Here is a 20,032-nt window from a genome sequence, read left to right as displayed (position 1 = left end):
GAAGGTGACTGTGATGCTGTGATGGCACTGTATAATGTGCAAACATTTTGCAGAAAATGTGCAATCATTTTAGCATCAAAACAAAACAATCTCTGCTTTCCAAAAATCTGAAAATAGTTGGCGCTGGTTATCAGAAATGCCAGTCTACCGACACTTTTGAACAACCTGCATTCTAGTTTAAAGTGAAGCTTAATAGAGATCAGCTAGATCATAAACGTTCCAGCACAAAAATATTTTATGAACTCCCCCCAGTTCATGTGTCAAAACCTATGTTGTGCGCTGAAAGACCAACAACCCCAGAGCCACAATTTAGTACCCCTGTCTTCAGCACTTGTACTTGCTCTGCTGTATTGCTCCAGCAGGGAAGCAACAGGATGACTAGTGCAGACAGATGCCAAGGAGAGTGGCCTTGGAATTGTCTGTGGAACTGTTGCCGGATATGGTGGAAGAATTGGACTCAGCGTTTCCCAGCAAGACACAACCGCTGAAAAGACTGATTTCTGATGGTTGGTGCGAGACCATTTGATTCAAGACTGTTGCACCTGTACATATAATGTATAAGTTGGACTTCTAGCCTGGTTTCAGTTTTAGTTCTCGTTGTTTCTTTAATGCCCTGGGTTTGCTTTACTGCTACGAGCACTCCTTTTTTTTAGCTGCTCTCTACCCGATGGAAAAGGAACTCCCTCTTCCTTCTGCTTGTTCCTCTTCTTTACATGTGTAACTTGTCTGCTTCTTATCCAGACTGAACTGAATAGGAAGTCTCCATTAATTTCCACATACATTTTTGCAAATGTATGTGGAAACAGGACACAGGTTGTAAAGGTTCTACAACACGACAACAGCGCACATACAGCAGGCCTGGAAATCACTTTTCCCCCTAAAAAATAGAAAACCTGAAGAATATTGTAACTAGATTCACGTCTTCATTCAGGAAGCAGCGACACGTAAAAATACACACTTGCAGCGAGAGCGATCTCTTTTCAGTCCTTGAACTGTCTTTCAGTGGTTTTACTATTTTAAGCTCTACAGGGCAGAGCACTGCTGATTACAGTGCCACAAAGAGAAATACTTCCCGGGCTTAGGTTTTCTTCTTCTTCTTCCTCGCCATCTTTTACAGCCTACACACACATTCCGCTGGAAGTAGCGGAGCTGTTATTTCAGCAGGCATCCTCCATATGATGGAGGCTCTGGTTACAGAGGGCTGCTTCTGGATCGCACACATAATTACGCACGCACACATGAGCAGTGTGCTAAGACATTCCTTATTTTATTCAAACAAAGAAGAAAACGGAAATGGATAATTGGTAAAAACTTGCAGAAATTCTGACACAATTAGATAATTGTGGAAATTACTGATTGCTTACATCAACACACACATGCACACAAGCTCTCGGTCTCTGCCTCTCTCTGTCTTTGGGACATAAATGTCTCTGTGGTATCCAAGCCTGTATAAACTTGAGCATTAGTGTGTTTTCAAAACTAACCATGCGCTAGAGGACATCATTAAGCCGATTAAGGCTTTTCATGCAAACATACCTGCCTTTGAACTGAGGTTTGTGTGATATTTAAGACTTTAAGTGGAGCCTCACTTTTCTGCGCGGGGTTTTGTGTGTGTTAAGACTCTGCTTTCAGAGCTCTGCGGTGAATTACCGCTGACCCATGAAGACCCCGGGCCCCCCAGCTTCTGCCTGTGGAAACCCCCCTGTCATCTGGATCACATTGGGCTCAAATGGGGGGCAGAGCAGAACCCAGTGTGTCTGACCCATGCAGATCAGGAGGATGCTGGAATGAAGGTCCACTGCGGTGTGTGTTTCGCTCTTTCTGTCTCTGGCGCAGACACACAAACCTGTATGACGTGATGGATCTAATGCACACATTACAAGCGAGTTTTAAAGCAATACACTCATATCCTACTAACATTACTAACCATTTTTGTTTCACCTTTGAGTTGTAACACACTTTGTGTATTTGTAAAATCAACATTGCTGAAAATGTGGTTTAAAAGGAATCTTAAATGCAGTGTTTGAAGCAGGCCTGATGTAAATGTGAAGGAGTATCAACAGAATAGTTTGAAACATTGCCCCATCACAAATATGTGTCCGCTTGACTTAAATATAAGAAGAAACCTGTGCTAGAATTTACATCGTTTTTATCTCCCAACATGATGAGTTGCTGCCCCCTGCTGGAAGTTTGCATCCATGAAAACAATGCAGTTATTTTAGACAGTTTGTATGTATGAATTCACAGGAGGAACATGGTGATCTGACTGATCAGCCAGACACATGCATAATATTTAAGTTAGTTTAGTAATACAACCACTTCCCACTTTGATGCCAGCGCTTCTCTGCCATTAATGATGATTTAAGGATCCATGACATTTCTTTGAGAGATAAAGTACTACAGGTATGTAAGCATTTCAAGATAACCAGAGCTTCATCATTTGACCTTAACCAGATCCTTTTTTTATACCTGAGCAGCTGTCAGAAACAAATACAAAAGATAAATGTTGAATGATGTCATCCCTGTTATCAGGTTAAAAAAAGGTTCTTGAATTCTTAAAGGTTGTTGAGGCACTGACACAATGAGTGTGTTGCAGTGTTTATGGGTCGTAAACACATATCGTTACACTAACACTCCTTCAGCTCCCAACAAAATGAACTAGTAGCTATTTACTTTATGTAAAATATGAAGCAATCTGGTCATTTTTTTCTATACTCATTGCTAATATTATTTATGTACGTATTTACAGAATATACATGCACATATACATATATTATGCATATATATTTATTGCTGATTGTGAATTAATAATAAATAATGTTACAAATCACTAGCAATATTATTTTCATTATTTTTGATGCAATATTGTCTACTTTATGGTTTATACATAGTATTTTATATTGAATTGGAGCTTATAAGATGCAATACCAATTGTGTTCTGATGGCCATTGTCTTCACATTTTAAAGCAATGTGTAACCTTGAGTGTCATTGCTAATCTGCGCTTGTTGCTTAAAACTAACTCCACGCCGTCTGTGACCGAAACAGGACAGGAAACACGGGCCCACAGACTTATGACGAAACGCTATGTTGCAAAAAAATTTATTAACTGGATACAAAGTTTTAGAAACAAAAGTTACAACATTACAAAAATATTCAGAAATTGTTCATGAAACAGTAAACGATACAATCACTATCAAATTATTGTTTTTAAACTTTATTAACACATTTTCTTAGACCTCCTGCTGTTCTTATGGACATTTTGCTTGTATTGCTTTTTTGTTCTTTTCAAAACATGATTTATGTCAGTGTAAACATTAATTAACATGCTGCTTCCACATAATACATAAACTGAGAGGTTCAAGGATTAGATTTAGGCTGCAAGAGTATTTGGAGGTTTTCGCAGTGCTCACTGCCAGTTTGCAACTTGTTTGCATTTCCACACAAATACACCTCTTGTACACACTTGCTCTTCTCTCCCTCTCACACACATTCAAGCACGTTGTTGAATTTCATTCTGTTAGTAAGTGACGCATCCCCTCGATGCTGGGGCGCTTCAACAATTCTGAGCAGAGAGTTATTGATTCTAGTTAATTTTTGTTAGGTTATGTGTTCATTAGTAGGTTAGTTTGTTAGTTTGTGGAGAGCTGTTCAACACTCTTCTTTTGGGTTAGTGAATTGTTTTGATGACTGTTGTTCATAGTAGGTCTGTCCAGTGGTATTGCTGGGCATGCTTTGATTTACTCAAAGTTTAGCAAAGAACAGCAAACAAAGACATTAGTAAGATGGACATTTACAGGATCAGGACTGTTAGTATCAGCACCAATCAGGAGTTAGCACTGAGGTGTGCTCAGTTTCTGTCTGACATCACCGCCCGAGCTGACAACAAGCCAGGCACTCACCTGCAGGTTGACCGCACTGAGCACGTACAAATGTAAAGGCTGACCTCTCTGAATCTGATCACAATCGTTTTTGCGATGATTGCTCGTAAGTGTGTGGTCAACCCAGTTTGATGTCAGCAGCTGTTCCCGCTTGTCTTTTCACCTTGAGCTTAATCGCTTTCTTTCCCTTTCCAAGTCCCGAAACCCTTCTTGACATGCTCAGTGCAACATTTTTCCCGACTTTAACGATTTATTTAAACTTCTAAAAGAAGGGATGCAAAATCATGCAAAGGAAGTATATGCGCTGCAGACCGCGGGCAGAAAGCAGAGGGTTAGTCAAGTTAGGGTTAGAAATGCCAGCCAACAGCATTCTCAATACAGGTTAGTAATCCTCCAACTGTTAGCACATATATTAGTACTGTTAGAGATTAGTGAGATACTGTTAGTACAACCCAGATGTGGGTAAAAATCTATTTACGCATAATTATTAGCATTTGCTGAAATTGGCTTCAGTGTGAAATGATAGGACTGCAGGCATCGGGACAACTTAATTAATGCCAGCGGGCATCGTTTAGAAAACTACAGACCATTAATTTCCAATGGCATCCTTGTGATCTAAATCAGCATAATAACTGCTACTTCAGTGAGGTTGTAACAAATGCTAAGAACCATTTGTAAATGTTGTTTTATCCCTTATCTGGTACATCCAGTGGCTAAAAGAATATAGGCCTGTTATTGAGTGTGCAGCTGTGAAAACAAAAACCACAGTAAAGCAGCTTTTAGCTTCAGGCCCGTTACAAATACATTTCATCTGACTGATAAGAGACACATGCAGACATACGTACAGGGTACATGCAAAGAAACACGTGCACTCACGTAGACACTCCCGTAACACACACACACACACACACAAGTGTGATCAACTTTAGAGGTTTCCACACAAACAAAAACATACTGTGTGAATGGCACATTGGGAACTTGTCATTTTCACACAATTTAGCAGCTTTTTTTTTTTTTTTTCAAATATCAGAGCTTTGCACAAATCTGTCAGAGTAAACTCCAGCTATGAAAAGACACAAAATAGAGTCTTGGTGAAACACTGCTCGCTTTGACTGAAGTATCTTATATAGGAAGAAACCATCAGAGGGTTAGAAAGAGTAGAGGTCACCGCACGCATCACTGTTTTTGAACAGCAAAATAAAGTCAGAGAACGGGCCAGGACGCGCTTATTACTTACAAAAGAAAAAAAAACTGTATCAAATTATTCTGTACAACACCCATGAAATATCTCCCTGCTAAATCTGAGCACACTGATGTTGACCACGAAGCAACAAGTGAACTACTGTTTTCACTGATTTGCAAAAGCAGAAGTCATCTCTCAGTAGGGAAACACTGGAACACGGACTCGCTCTTCTGAAGGTGCAGGGCAGGGAAAATGGCACCATGTGGTCATCGCTGCAAGACAAGTCACAATAAAGGGAATTAGGATGGTATAGTGTAGTATAAAATAATATAGATATAGCGAATGATGGCATGATTACAAAGATATAGTTTTGTACTGGTTTGAAAAATATTGACAAATATTTCCTTTTCTACAAAAATCTTGAATAAAATCACCCGAGGGGCAGATTATGCTAATATGATTTGGTCACATGATCCAATTTGTGGTTTATCTCACCTCTTAACCATAATCATGAGAAAAGTACCATATAGCAAGCATAATAATAATAATAATAATAATAAATGTCAGTGATTAAGCACATAACTGATCTCCCACGTTCTATCTGGTCTTCATTTATCTGTCCTCTGTGCCAGCATAGAGGCTTAACACAAACACACAGAGACACACACTCACACAAAAGCATGACTGAGTCCATAAAAAACTGGCTCTGTATTTTATATTCATCGGCACTTATATAAGAAGTCACTGTGTACAACATAAAAGTGAATGTGGAGGAATAAAAGTCAGTGGTATAAATCTGTGGCTAGATCCTGTACCAGTCCATACGCAGCACAGTAGAGGGCAATGGAGCGAAGCCACCGGGAGTACAATGAAGTCCTGTCGAGCCCCCCCAACAATCTGCTTTTTCCATCGATGTAACTGGAGAAGAGCACACAACACAAAGCAGCAGAAAAAAGTGGGACACAACCCAACTGTCCTCACAAGATCCCCCAGGTACTGGTTGTTCTTTCATCTTTTTTTTTTTTGTTTCTTTTTACTGCTTTATATTTAGTATCAGACACGGTGGACTGAAAAACACCCACTGTAAAAACATATGAGTCACTTAGGATAGGAGTCAGTAATATCAGTTATCTAAATGACTGAGTAATGCTATTAAATTTCCGTGTGACCTCCCTAGAGATGATAATGACGACAATCCAGTCTGTACACATAACCTGTCCTGCTGTTGGTTCCCTTCTGGATCCTCCCAGCATCCTGTGTGTCTCTGTCTGCAGCGCTGTGGATAATCCACAGGGAGTACCTAAAAGGCAAAATACTGAGTCAAATGGACTTGTCTATATACTATATACTATGTATATACTTCATATATACTTCATATTAGATGTGACTCTAATATTAGAAGATCTAAGTTAAGGCTGGGACTATTTGACATTGCTCTTGGCAAATCAGTGCAAAAATAATGACTACAGCTTGTTCTCTGCAGATTAAAGACATATAGGGTAGGTTGCATCCTGCTGTATTGAGAGATGTATTGAGATTAAAAATAACTACAAGATTATTTTTCATATTCTATGGTAAACGAGTATACACCCTACAACCTACAAGACATATTCTCTATAATCTAGGCCCTCAACTGGAGGGATTAAAGGAGTTAGTGTTTGCCTAAAAACATAGATCTTATTAAAGGATTGGGAGGGATAGAGGGGGGTAAAAGTTGAATGCAACGAAAGAGCAGAATAATTGGAAATAAATTATCTATTTTTTTTTCCTACCAGTGATCTCCGGGATCCACGTCCACCTGTCACCAAACGATAAGAAAAGATCGCTCCTTCGCCTTTTTTTCTGCTTTCTTCGTCTTCCTCTACCAGGCTGACCGCAAGCCGATCAGACGGGAAAACAGGCGTCGTGTGTGTGCGCAGTGATTACGCCCGCACTGAAAGGCTGGTTGGATCGAGTGGCAGCACGCTACTAACACGAACCGCGGCTGTGCGTCCTCTCTATATGGCTGCCGAGCGGAGAGAAGCAGATGTGGGAGTGCCAACAACAGCTGCGCACTGACGGGAGTCCAGTCCACGGAAAATAGGATAAAGTGGAGTCGGAAGCCTCGGGACAAAGAACATGAGCGGAGGGTATTAATGAGAACAGTAACTTCTTTCACTCAGCGCGCAGACCTGAATTAATCGCTGGTCTCGGTCTCCAGCTGCTGCCACAGGTTTATGGTCTTTTGTATGCGCCCCCTTCATCCACCATCTGTGTTTCCCGGGCAACGAGAGGACTGCCTGCAGGCACCACCAGCAAGGCCTGCATGCAACCACCTCAAATCAAGGCACACTACAGTGCTGTGATTCTGCTTACTGTAACATAACCAGTGGTTGATGTTTCTTCATTGTTAGGTGCTTTCTACACGTACACACGCATAATCTCACACCTCTTCTTTCGCCTGCTTTTCATTCACTCATCCAAACTGGTGTTTGAACAATATTTCTTATCTTCTCTGTGCTGTGATTCAACACATTCAATTTCAAATAGCGGGTACTCGACTAAAAATGCCAAGTTTACCAGTAAATCTCAGCAAATAATAAAAGCTCTTAAAAAAAAACTGGACAATTGCCAACTAAATACTTTTTCAGACACCTAGCTATTATCTTGATTTTAGTTCATGAGCAAAAGAGCTCACATTAATCAGATTTAAGCGAGAAATTGCCACAAACGTAGTTTAATTTAGCCTTAATTTTCAGGTATTATTAATTAAAGGGCTTAATTATTTCAGAGCAAATCAATGGGAAAAATGGAAACAAGTTGTAAAAATCTCAAACTGGAACAACATTAGGCTGTGTGTTATCAATCATGAGCATAAAAGAGAATCCGATACAAGCTGTTAACCTCCGATAATTCTCAGAAAAAGAAATGAAAAGTTTCCATAAAACAAGAAGAACAAAACCGGTGAAGTGGTAAACGGATGAAACAAATAGTGTCTATCAAAGAGAAAAGCTTTAGAAAGAGGAACATATGTAGACGGGGACAAAGATCCTGACCCAAAGAATGTGGTTCTGCCAGGGGTTGGATCTCCTGGGCTGCCGGTGGAAGCGGGACACTGGCTTTTACTCTTGATTTTCCTGCCAACTAAATAAAATGCTGCTTTTCTGGATCAGGACCTGGAACATTCTTGACTGGCTGAGTTAATCAGCTGATCTCAGTTCAACTGGGCTGCATTCCACTTACTGAGGAGGAAGATTAGTCTGAGAGACCTGACAAGAAGCAAGAATGAGTTGCTTTCAAAACCACAGCAGTCACTTAAGCATTTAAATAAACTTAAAATTACATTATCTTTAAATTTAGAGTTTTCATGTTTGCTTTGTGTGTGTGTGTGTGTGTGGGGGGGGGGGTGATGATCCTGTTTTCTGCTCTGTATGTCTCAGTTTTCCAGGTCATGGTAGGCTAAGGAGCTTGGGGGGGGGGGGGAACTCACTGGACTTCTTTACGTTTCGTGAAAATGTTTCATCTCTCATCCAAGAGCTTCTTGGACTTTAAGTTTCATGAGAGATGAAACATCTTCATGAAACTTAAAGTCCAGTTGTTTTCTGTGCCTTTAGTTCCCTGATTGCTTTAGTTGGTGAAAGGTTTATTAATCTCCATTTTGCATTCCCATTCTCGTTTATCTTCTATCTCTTTGTCAAATTCATGTCTCAGTCCTGGTCTCAGTGCTGGTTATTTCCTGTCTTATTTTGATAGTCTCTCGTCGTGTGCTTTCGCTTTGATTCTACTCCCACACACTTATTATCTGTTATTAGTTTGAGCTGTCCTCTTACCTGTTGCTTGTACCCTTGTTATCCTTTGTGAGCATATGTTGTCTCAGTCCTCTCTGAGCTGTGTCCTGGGTGCCTGCTTATCTTTGTGCTTTTGTTGGAGTGTAGCAATAAAGCTGTTTTTTCAGTTTTATGCCTTTTGTTCCCAGTCCTGCACTTTGGGTTCAATTACTGAGGCCACACAGCAAATCTTGATTTTTTTAAAAAGTCATTTACATGATAATCATAACGTTGATGATTCATTAAAACTGGGATGTTTAACGTTTGTTTGTTTGTTTTCACAGTGTAGGTTATTTGAATTGTGATCTCACTTTAAACCCACTGCATAGCTGTCAGTATAAAGCTGCCTAGTACGTCACTAAGAAAGGGTATTTACATTTCATTAATTCGACCTTGGTATCCACTTGATAAAACCCCCATCCAGCTGGAGGCGCCAGCTTGCGCGCTCACAGATGTTTGGCCTTCCTGAGTCGCCGTACCACTGCATGTACCTCGCTGCCCCAGCCGTGCGCGCGCTGGCGCGATTAGTATCATGGAAAGGAACAAACTGTGAAGCATCGCTGAATGTGACGTTATCCATGCATCAGCCAGCTCCGTCGGCTCTCTCGGGTCTGTGCCGAGTCACCGACTGTCTTTACCTGAGTAATGCCCGAGCGGCCGGTGATCCCCGCCAGGTGACTGGCTGCGGGATAACCTGCATCATCAACGTCACTGAGAAAAAGGGCAGCGTCTCGCCCCCTCCAGGGGTGGAGTACTTCCACATCCCGGTCTCTGATACCCCGGTCTCTCGACTCAGCGATCACTTTGACGAGGTGGCGGATAAAATCCAGGTTACAGCGGAGAGCAGCGGCCGCACGCTGGTGCACTGCAACGCCGGGGTGAGCCGCTCCGCAGCCCTGTGCATGGCTTACCTAATGAAGCACCGCGGCGTGAGCCTCCTAGAGGCCCACGGCTGGGTCAGGACCTGTCGCCCTGTCGTGAGACCCAATAACGGGTTCTGGAAACAGCTCATCCAGTATGAGGGCGGGCTTCGTGGTTGCAACTCTGTCCGCATGGTGTCCTCATCCATGGGAGAGATACCTGACATTTATGAAGAGGAGGCCAGGAATATGATGCCACTGTGAGGGAAGCACGCTTCTTTGTGTGTGGTGGGAAAGTGGGACATAATTTCACAATGATCTGCAGTGTGCTGGCCTTAACTGTAAAATCCTGTGCAGCCTTGAAAGGAAGCATAAACAGTGAATGCGTTCCCTCCAGGCCCTCATAATAATGGGCAGTTGTGCAGAGTAACAGTGAGCTACTGTATAATTTATGCCTGCCGTGGTTTTCCCATGGTGCATTTGGCCACCTCTTGCTTGATTATGTGAGATTTTTGGTGAGCTCAGGAACCGCTTGCAGATATAAACCCTCCATCATTCTGCAAAATGCTCAAACATCCAGTGAGAGTGAGATTTACCACAACACGTTTGTCATGAATGGGAGCTCTAAAGATAGGCTTGTAGTAGGCTTCTACTCAATGTGACTAAATGCTGCTCCACTGTCTGTTAATGATAAATGTTGTGGTATGTTGTTTTACCACAACATTTATCTGAAAAATTACAGGATGTCATATTAAAGGATTCAAAGCTTATAAAATACAACAGAATAAATGAGTGATTGCTATTCTCATTGAGTTATTCCACATAAAATTAACCAAATCCCTCAATAAGGCAAATAGTATCATCTTAAGTTCAGATGATACTGATCGAAGAAAAATGGCAGCCATGAAATTCTCTTGAGTCATAAGGAATCATTGCTGGAAGATGATCCTAGTATCAAAATCGTGGCTCAAAGAGTTGGCAGTTTGTCTTGTAACCGGAAGGTTGCCGGTTTGAGTCCCAGCTCAGACTGTCTCGGTCGTCGTGTCCTTGGGCAAGACACTTCACCTACCGCCTACTGGTGTTGGCCAGAGGGGCCGATGGCGCGATATGGCAGCCTCGCTTGTCAGTCTGCCCCAGGGCAGCTGTGGCTACAACTGTAGCTTGCCTCCACCAGTGAGTGAATGAATAGTGGTATTGTAAAGCGCTTTGAGGGCCCCGAAAAGCGCTATATAAATGCATTATTATTATTATTAAAATGTAAAGTTTACACATTGTACTTTTGGGGGGGGAGAGATGAGTCATCAGAAAAACATCCAGGTTATCGGTTCTTGTTTCTGTTATTCTGCGTCACTGATTTGAAAATAGTTTGTTTGTGGTCTTGGATCTGAGCTTAAATACGTTTTTCAACTCTGAAAGTTTAATGTGGCCATCTCATGTATGTAAAGGGGAGGGATCAAAAGTGCTGGGAGACTCATGTCAGATATCAGATTATGTACTTTGAGACCCTGTAACTCAGAATGTTCATAATAACAATAATCTAGAAAGTTTATGCATGAAAAACAAAGTCAGCTGACTCTGAGGGCTCAGGTGGAAGCTCTGATTCAACACTCACTTTGCTTTTAAAAATATTCAGAAACTCCAATAAACTCTTTGTATACTTTTTATGTGGATCAATTGTACATTTAGATAAAAGTTAAAGTCCTGCATTCACAGCGTTGCTAACTGAACTATTTAACATTAATGCTTTGATACTTTTTACTCTCAAAGTCAAAATAAGAGCTGTGACACTGAAGGCTGTTAACAAGTCCGACTCAACTGAGACAAGACAGTAGAAAAAGCATTTCTTTTCCAATAAGCATACAACTGAGCTGGCTCACCTCTCACCCTAATGAGCAAGAAAGCTTCTTTTTATTGTTCTTTGTGTTTTTATTTTTTAAATGGACAGTCACTCCTTACAACAGAGAAATAAAGTCTACATGGCCATGATGTTTTCTAGCTAATTACAGTGCTTCATTAAACAAAAACAAAAAAAAAGATAATTTCACTTAATTCTTTAATAAAAATATACATTTTCATACCATAATATGGGATTCCTTAAGTCAAAAGAAAACAGCTCTATTTCTTACACAATTAGCTTTACGTGCCCGCCACCTGCAACGAACAGCGAGGAAACTGAGGAAATACGGGTACAATATCTGAGCGACGCCACGGATCACAGTAAAACTCATTCACAACTTGGCACAAGTCTGTCATTTCTTTTAAACATAAACACACATCTGTTACAGAGTAAATGTGAAATCTTTATATTTAAGTGGTCATCCCCGAGACACACATGTAGTGGTACAACGTAAAAATATTCTTCTAAACCACAGACATGATGGATAGATTTCAGATCTTTAAACACCACTTTGAAAAAGACTGGTCGTCTCGACATACTGTCTGAAATAAGAGATTAGCATGCGCACCCAGTAAACCTAAGACAAGTCTCAATTTTTAAAAAGGAGTAGTCGGCCATCATACGGTTGCTCCCTTTATGCCACGAGTTTGCATCACAGCATTGACAGTACGTTCATCTCTGCATCCAACACAAACCTACAGCCAGCTTAGTGTTAATAAATATAGATTCCAGCCTTAAGCAGCGCATCGCTAATCGTGCACTTAAGTAGTCTTGAACAAATGGAAAAAAGTTCACGCGAACGCCCGCTTAGAAAGTCTTACAAACAAAAACGAAAAAAAAAAGATGGTTTTAATTTTTTTTTTTTTTTTTTTTTTAAATTAACCATCAAAGTGTCTTTTTTAACTTTCAAATGTCAGATTCTGTTCTGCAATCAGTTTATCATAAACATTGTAATATTGTACCGGTGCATCAATGAGCTGCTGCCCACATAGGGTGATTTAGCGTAGGTAGAACAGTTTAATAAGGAGCAACCTCTAATAACAAGTCTGGTAATGAAGTTATATTTGGGAAACTGCTATAAAACACTGTTTACACAATCACCACACACTAACTTTGTAGTCCTCATTGATTCTACATTCCACCTTAAAAGCAAAGATGTGCTTTCCGATATTTGTGCCAGGCTGTGGCTGTATTTAGCATGCAGATATGAGAGCAGTGACTTTTCCTTCTTCCATGGTTATATTTAAGCCATTACCTCCTTCTGGATTACGGTTGTTACAACATTCACATGGCCTACACTGCAGAGTCTGACCTCCAATATGACACTTTTACATCTTAATGAAATCTTGATGTATTTTTTAAACTCTAAAAGACATTTTTAACAACCGCAAATAAAAAGCACATTACAGTATTTTACAACGATTCAGATGGCTTATTTAGGAGTAAGGCTGGAATTTGCTACTTCAACATCCTGAGCAAGGACCTTTGTCAGGCCAAACTACAAGTGAAATAATGACACAAGTGCAAAAACGGCATGCCTATTTTACCTTCATTGCACTTCCCCCATTCCCTCAATAAGGCAAATCGTGTCACCTGCATAGTCATGCAATAAACATCTAAAAAGGTCCAAAATAGAAGAATGTTCATTTAACCCGAGGTATAACCCAGAGTACTTCAGTAATATATCGAACACCGGTATCTGCACTCCTTCATTTCAAACAGCCAACAGCTGGCTTGAGATCAAATCTGAAAGAAAAGAAAGAATCGAAAAGTTACAACATTTCTTGAAAAGAGCCGCAGAGAAATGTATTTCTTTATAAAAGTCACTCACCTGCTGTTGCAATTTTTGGTATTCTGTGGACTTAGGTCGACGTGCGGCTCTGGATTGCTTTCCTTCCAAAACAAAGGCGATTATCTGGTGGCGAAAAAAAAGATCAGGCAAGTCTGGTTTGGACTGCTGTAAGATGTCTGATTTTCAAAATAAGGATAGTTAAGCTAGCCAATGTTAGAACTGAGTGTGCTACACATTAATGGAAAAAAAAAAAAAAAAAAAGCTTTAGCTAATGTAAAAGTGGTTTTCAGCATTAAACCAGAACAGCTGGGAAATGTGTTTCTTTCCTTAAGCTCAGTGGAGAAATTTACACAACTCTCAACGTAATTGTTGTGTGTGTTCTACACAGGAAATGACCTGCGCCTCAAAAGGCAACCACAGGTGCCAAATATATTTTAGGCTCAAAGTTCAAGGTTCAAGGTGCAGTTTATGTTAGTTTAAACACCAGAGTCAAACTTTAAAGTTAAATTTAAAAAAAAAATCTTTTTCTATGTGTGTATTTGGGTACAAGACTTGGGACATCAAGCCGGTCTAACAGCAAAAGTACCTTGCGCTTGTTGTGGTAAGTGATGTAGAGCACTGCCACCAGCACAGCTGCAGAAACGAGGTAGGCAAAGAAATGGCTGCTTTCCCCGTTTTCCATCGTTTTGGATGGGTCGTATGGAACTTTCACCTCTTTTCTTTTAGTCTGCTCCACACCATCCTTTCCTTGCTCTTCGCCATTAGCATGGTTTGGTGTTTCCTCATTGTCATCTATCCCATCGTCCTCGTCTACATCACCTCCTTGGAATTCCTCCATGGTGCTCAATTCATCTTTAAGTTTCTCTGTGGATGTGCTTTCAATTGGCTTTTTTTTAGAATCGTTTTCTGTAGGAGCTTGGGCTTGTGGACTTACTTCTTCTTTGTCTTTGGTTTCAGGCTCCGCTTGGTTGGTTTGCCCATCTGTCTTATTGGGCAGCTTGTTTTTCCCTTGGGTTTGCGGACCAGAATCCTGTTTTCCATCGTGCTCATCATTTCCATCCTCCTGTTGTTTTTCAGTTTGATTCTGTGTATCTGTTTCAATTCCTGCGCTTTCCGGATTTTTCTCGACCGGCTTGGGCTGTTCAGCTGATGTACTCACACCCTTCGTAGGTGAGCTTAGTGACTCTTCAGGTTTTGATACGTTAGCCGCCTTTTCGGTGTGGTTACCAGACACGCTTGACTGAGATTGATCTGTTCCATTTGTATCTTTTACTGGTGGGCTTTTTGCATCTGGGGAGACTTCACCCTGTGCTGAATACAAAAACAAGAGCCTCAGTATTAATGGAATGTTAAATGTGTTAACTGGGATTTTGAATTAACTATTTATTACATTACATGCACATCTGCTTGTTTATCCTCACTACTTATTTCTTCCAGTGCAAACCTCTGAAATATTATTTAATCTATTTTTCTCTTCTCTCCCGATATCTTCGTAACATTTTTCTTGTCAGCTTCCTCCAAGTGATTACATTAAATGGGATTACTCAATTACATAATTGAATCATGTCTGCCATGAAAAAGATTGGCAGCAAAACATTCCAGAAATCAAAGGACAATATAGCAGACGTGGATAATACTAGACTGTGACAGTGACCACTGACACTTTGAGTACATTTGCTTACATATGTGACATACTGCGTAGACCTACTACTATAGGACTAATACACCAGTTATCAAGGCTGGATTACCCACTATGCAAAGCAAAAGGTCAGTGGGCTACAATATGTCAGCTGACCTCATTAATTTGTTAGGTTGACTACAAAATCATACAAAAACACAAAGATATAAGCAACACGCACTAGGAATCCAGTATTTTTTATCATCCTGATTTTCAACTGGGCCAATAATCAGCAGAGTGAACACTATATGCCATTAGTATTTGGTCACATGACTTGTGTGGATCAGTGGTGCAGACCATGATTAACAGATAAATAATGCTGAGATTTTTTTTACTAAAAGAATGTAGATCTGTACAATAAGTTATAATTCATGAGTAATTTTCTTAACATTATGCTACGGACAAAATGATCCAACAGTGTCCACAGTTTTATCCAGCGGGTTTGGAAATATATGTAGTAGAGACCAACTGATTTATTGGTGGGTCAATATTATCAGCCGATACTGGCACTCCACCTATCCTGTTATAAAGGTTGATTAAAGAAAGTAAAGAAGAAAAAGGTAGAAACACCCTTTAATCATGTTAGGAGTCTTAATGTTGCATTGTTTGCCAACTAAAGGGCAGTCTACAACTTCCCTGTTGGCAACAGGTACCACAAAATCAACAAGCAACGTCAGGCAGAGCTTAGGCGAGTAAACAAAGGGGTATTTATTATTTTCTTCTTTTTTTTGGGTTGTATGGAAGCCCCAAACGCAATTTCATTGTTCTTGACAATGACAATAAATAAATAAATACTAATACCAAATAAGTGCATAACAAATGTCAGGTAAATCTCTTTAAGTTTCATGTGTCTGAAAAATAAACTATATATATTGGCCAATATATCCGAATATTGTCGGGGTTTTTGAATCATAACCAAATATTGGTATGGATATATCGCCTGTGTCAGTTGGCCTCCAGTTGGGAGGAATTACGCCAGATTACGGTGAAAACCTTGTATGTGAATCCATATTTTGCTATATTCACTGTAAAGACAGGGAATATTATGCACAGATGTGTATAGTAGAGTACAGCACAAGTACACATTCCCCTGCAAGAGATCACAATAAGTTAATTATATCGCAAAAGTGAAGCGGTGAAGGAAAGGAGACTGGATGAGCGCAATCCCTCCCAAGCTCTTAAGAAGCAGAAGGATATCCTATTCACGTAACACCTGTGAGCCAACCTGTTAAACCGGACCGACTGCTCAAGGAGGATGAGGAAAAAGTCAAGATTATTAAAATAACAGAAAAAGCTCAAATAAAAAACTAAACAGAATAAATAGCACCTATTATGCAATTAAAAATAAAAATAAAACATTAAAATTTACAGTTTTAAAAAATGTCAACACATTAACGTGGCAATATATACGAGTTTTTATTACTCATTTTATTGTTTTATTATTCTTTTTTTTTATTTATTTCTACAGTGGTGTAAATCAGTCTATTCTCCTTTCTCCATTTAAAAAAAAGGACTGTTTTGACATATATCGCCTATCATCTTTATCAGGGATTGTGGGGAATTCCATAAGTGCTCAACCAACGCAGGCCTAAAGCCAAATAAAAACGCAAAAACAAAACTCGACTCACCTCCGATGGAGCTGAAACACAGGAATATTGCAGATATAGTGAGCAGCAGCAAAGCCGTCCTCATCGTGTCGGCTGTGTCCACACGCCAAAGAAACGCGACCCGAATCCGTCTAATTTCAGCTGCGTCTTCTCAGAGCTCACGACGCAATCCGAGCTGACAAACGCAGGCCGACAGATTCAAGAGGTTTGACAGATCCGGCCTGCTTCCGTGTACGAGCTGGCATTTCTCTTCTTCTGCGATTGTAAACACGTGAGTGAAGTTTAGTGCCACCTAGAGGCTACATGCTTTTATAACAAGAACGTGCTGACGGAGAAAGCGTGGCGATTGTGGTTTCATTACTTTCACGTCCTTCTTATTGTGCAGTTTTATCATTTCAGCTGCCCAGCTCAGCCTGTGACACCGCTGAATCTCTAGAGCCCATCTATGGTAGTATACGGCACGAAATCATTATACTTTTGTATTTTTTGATTCAATATTATGATTTTATTTCGTCTCAGCTCACTACCAAAGTGGATCTGCTTGTTTAAGTTGGGTTTGCTTTTGTTTTGTTTTTTGTTTGTTTGTTTTTGCGGGGGTGGGGTAGTTGTGGGGCGAGATTTGACACGTTCAAATGAGGTGTTACAATAGAAAAACCTTTCAGTGTCATCAAACATGTGCACCTCGCCTTGCTTCTTTTGTTGGAAAGCCATATTAACAGACACTAACACTAATCTGTATTTCTCTCTCTTTTTTAAGTCAATCCGTCTATTTTCTTCCACTTATCGAGTTCAGGGTCGCAGGGTGGGCGGGGCCAATCTTTTGTATGGCTAACACAGGCACAGAAAAGCATTCACATTCACACCTATGGGCAATTTTAAATGACCAATTAACCTAATCACATGCATGTCTTTAGACTGTTAGGGGAAGCCAGAGTACCGGGATGTAGATAACGTGCAAACTCTGTAAAGAAAGGCTTCACAGGACCTGTGGCTAACAGTGGTGACCATACAAGATACAGTTATTTTATATTTATTATTTTTATTTACTTATAGCTTTTTTTTTTCAGCTTACTTATAATCAATTATAATATCTTTGGTGCTTAAATTATGATAAAGACGTGTCACTATAGGTTAAGGGACAGTTTTTCATGTTCTGCTCCCAGTCATAGTGTCTCACCATTGTTGTAACAGAGAAAAGGAAAATCCCCCCGTTTCCTCCAAATATGCCTGCAGGTATTACTGTATTTAATTCCATATATGTATAAAGACAGGGATGTTCGAGGCAGCTCTGTCTTTACTCGACTTGGTTTAATTTAAAAGCTATGTGGAAACCACTAAAATTACACACATTACACAAATTTAGGGCACGCCTATTTGACCTCATGAAAAAAAAGTTGTGTTTATTATTCTCAATGTCTTTTATCCACCATAGAAGAAGAGATGGGGGTCTCGTTTGTGTTATACTGCCACACACGGGTTAAGTGTAGGCATTGTTGATATTTTTCCTTCATGCGTGTCATTTCACCTTATCAGCAGATGGCAGTATTGGCATGTAGTGCAATTTAAAAAAAACAAACACTTTACTTGTGCCATTATCTATGTAGGTTAACTTTGCTTAAAGGGTATTGAAAAGCATTTCTTCTAGTAAGCAATGGCCAAAATAAAACACCACAAAACAAAGCCATGACAATACCAATATCGCTGGCCTTGGAGCTGAACATGTTCAGCAGTTTCTGAGATAATGATATAAATGTTAATTAGAGGTGTTTTACATCTCAGTTGGGTGCAGGAGACCTTCAGGCTCTTGTAATGAATTTGTCTTAATTGTGGCAGGCTATTTGACATTTGAAAAGTCCGATGATCCCTCTCATTCTTGACATCCATTTGCATTTCCATCTTTAAGGTCAAATGGGTATGAATAATACATTACGGAGGTTCTTAAGCTCACAGCCAGCCATACCTGTCTTCACAAACGAGCCAGCTGAGGCTTGCTCAGCTCAGTGAATGCTACAGAAACAATCAATTAATATCACTTTGGGAAACCGCATGTGAAGCATCCTGTAATTAGTAGGAATATAAGGTCACAGAGTCAATGGCAGATATAGGTTCAGCTTTTTTTTCCTGATTATGCTCATGCATAAACACTGGCCTTGCCTTAAATGTGCTGCAGCTCACAGTTTAAGTGACTTCTCAGATAAGAGATCTAGAGGCAGCATTACGCAAGTAAAGTATCAAACGGTTAACCTGGAATAAATTTAAGATCAAAGGAAGGCCCAAAAAAGGAACCTTGGCAAGAGATTGGAGGAATTTAATGAGCAAAAATTAACATGTATTAAATCTGACCTCGTGCTTTACATGGCAGATGTTGAGCAGAGCAGCATCCAGACACGTTACTCGAGATAAACAGCCGTGTGTTACATGCTGACTGCAAGATAGCCTCTGTTTGGTTTCAAGTGGATGGTGTGATTAAATAAAAATATTTCTTTCAATATAGCAAGACCAATTTAACATTTAAAAAATAACAATAATAAGCAGGCACGGGTATGGAAATGTATTTACCTGCACATATGAACTTATTCACTTAGAGACTGGGCTTCATAATAGGGGTACTGTCTTTGGAGAATTGAACGCCGGGCTGCATGCATGGCCTCGAGGAGACAGATTTGCTGACTGTTTTGACAACTCATTACCTGTAATTTCACTGATGGATTGGTGAGGTGGCTCAGAGCAGGCAGCCGTGGCATCAGAGCATGAGCAGTTTGTGTCTGGAATGATGTAAGATAGAATGGCAAACAAGCAAATGCTTATTGTGCCTAATGATTGCTTAAAACAGCAGGGCACACTTGACAGTTTGGTGCCTCTACTATATAAGGCCCCAAACAGAAACGCATCCTCAGTCCCGCCGCTCTGCAGTTTTACAACAATGTTTAAAGTGAATTTTAAAAATATATATGACACAGGTCACCTTTTTTTTTGCTGGCGGCAAATGGATGATGCTTCTGTGACAATGTCATTGATTATTTATGTTTCATCTGAATGTAGAAAATCAGCTAAGACAGACAGATCGTTCTCTGTGTTATCGTTAAGTCTTCTTTATATGTAAATGCATGTGAAAAAGTAACATTTCCCAGCTCCCTGCAGCAGGTAACATCTTGCTTAAGTTAAATTGGTAGATAGAGGGGTTGCAAGTTATCTCGTCCTGGCCGGCCTCCCCCCCTCTGCTCCCACATAATTGGTCCATCCCTGGCACTACTACTCATCTCCAAAGCCACCAAAAACTGTAACCTACCTTGTGTATTTTTTCACTAATTGAAATGCCTAATGAGGTCC

At 40.2% G+C, this 20,032-nt stretch overlaps 2 protein-coding genes across 2 annotated transcripts; one reads left to right on the top strand and one right to left on the bottom strand.

Moving 5' to 3' along the window:
- Positions 1–8,651: 8,651 nt before the first annotated feature.
- On the top strand, positions 8,652–10,505 carry LOC113034051 (dual specificity protein phosphatase 18-like). The gene has a single exon (XM_026188339.1). The coding sequence runs from the start codon at positions 9,321–9,323 to the stop codon at positions 9,990–9,992; it is 672 nt and encodes a 223-aa protein (XP_026044124.1). The 5' UTR covers positions 8,652–9,320; the 3' UTR covers positions 9,993–10,505.
- Positions 10,506–11,764: 1,259 nt separating this feature from the next.
- On the bottom strand, positions 11,765–16,970 carry tgoln2 (trans-golgi network protein 2). The gene is made up of 4 exons (XM_026188198.1): positions 16,724–16,970; positions 14,004–14,728; positions 13,457–13,540; positions 11,765–13,371 (listed from the first exon to the last, which is right to left on the bottom strand). Exons 1-4 carry the CDS (start codon positions 16,785–16,787, stop codon positions 13,366–13,368), a joined length of 879 nt encoding a protein of 292 aa, XP_026043983.1. The 5' UTR covers positions 16,788–16,970; the 3' UTR covers positions 11,765–13,365.
- Between the last annotated feature and the right edge of the window lie 3,062 nt (positions 16,971–20,032).

The sequence above is a fragment of the Astatotilapia calliptera genome, chromosome 12, assembly GCF_900246225.1.
Source record: "Astatotilapia calliptera chromosome 12, fAstCal1.2, whole genome shotgun sequence".
Lineage (NCBI taxonomy): Eukaryota > Metazoa > Chordata > Actinopteri > Cichliformes > Cichlidae > Astatotilapia > Astatotilapia calliptera.
This window is presented reverse-complemented; position numbering and strand designations above follow the sequence as displayed.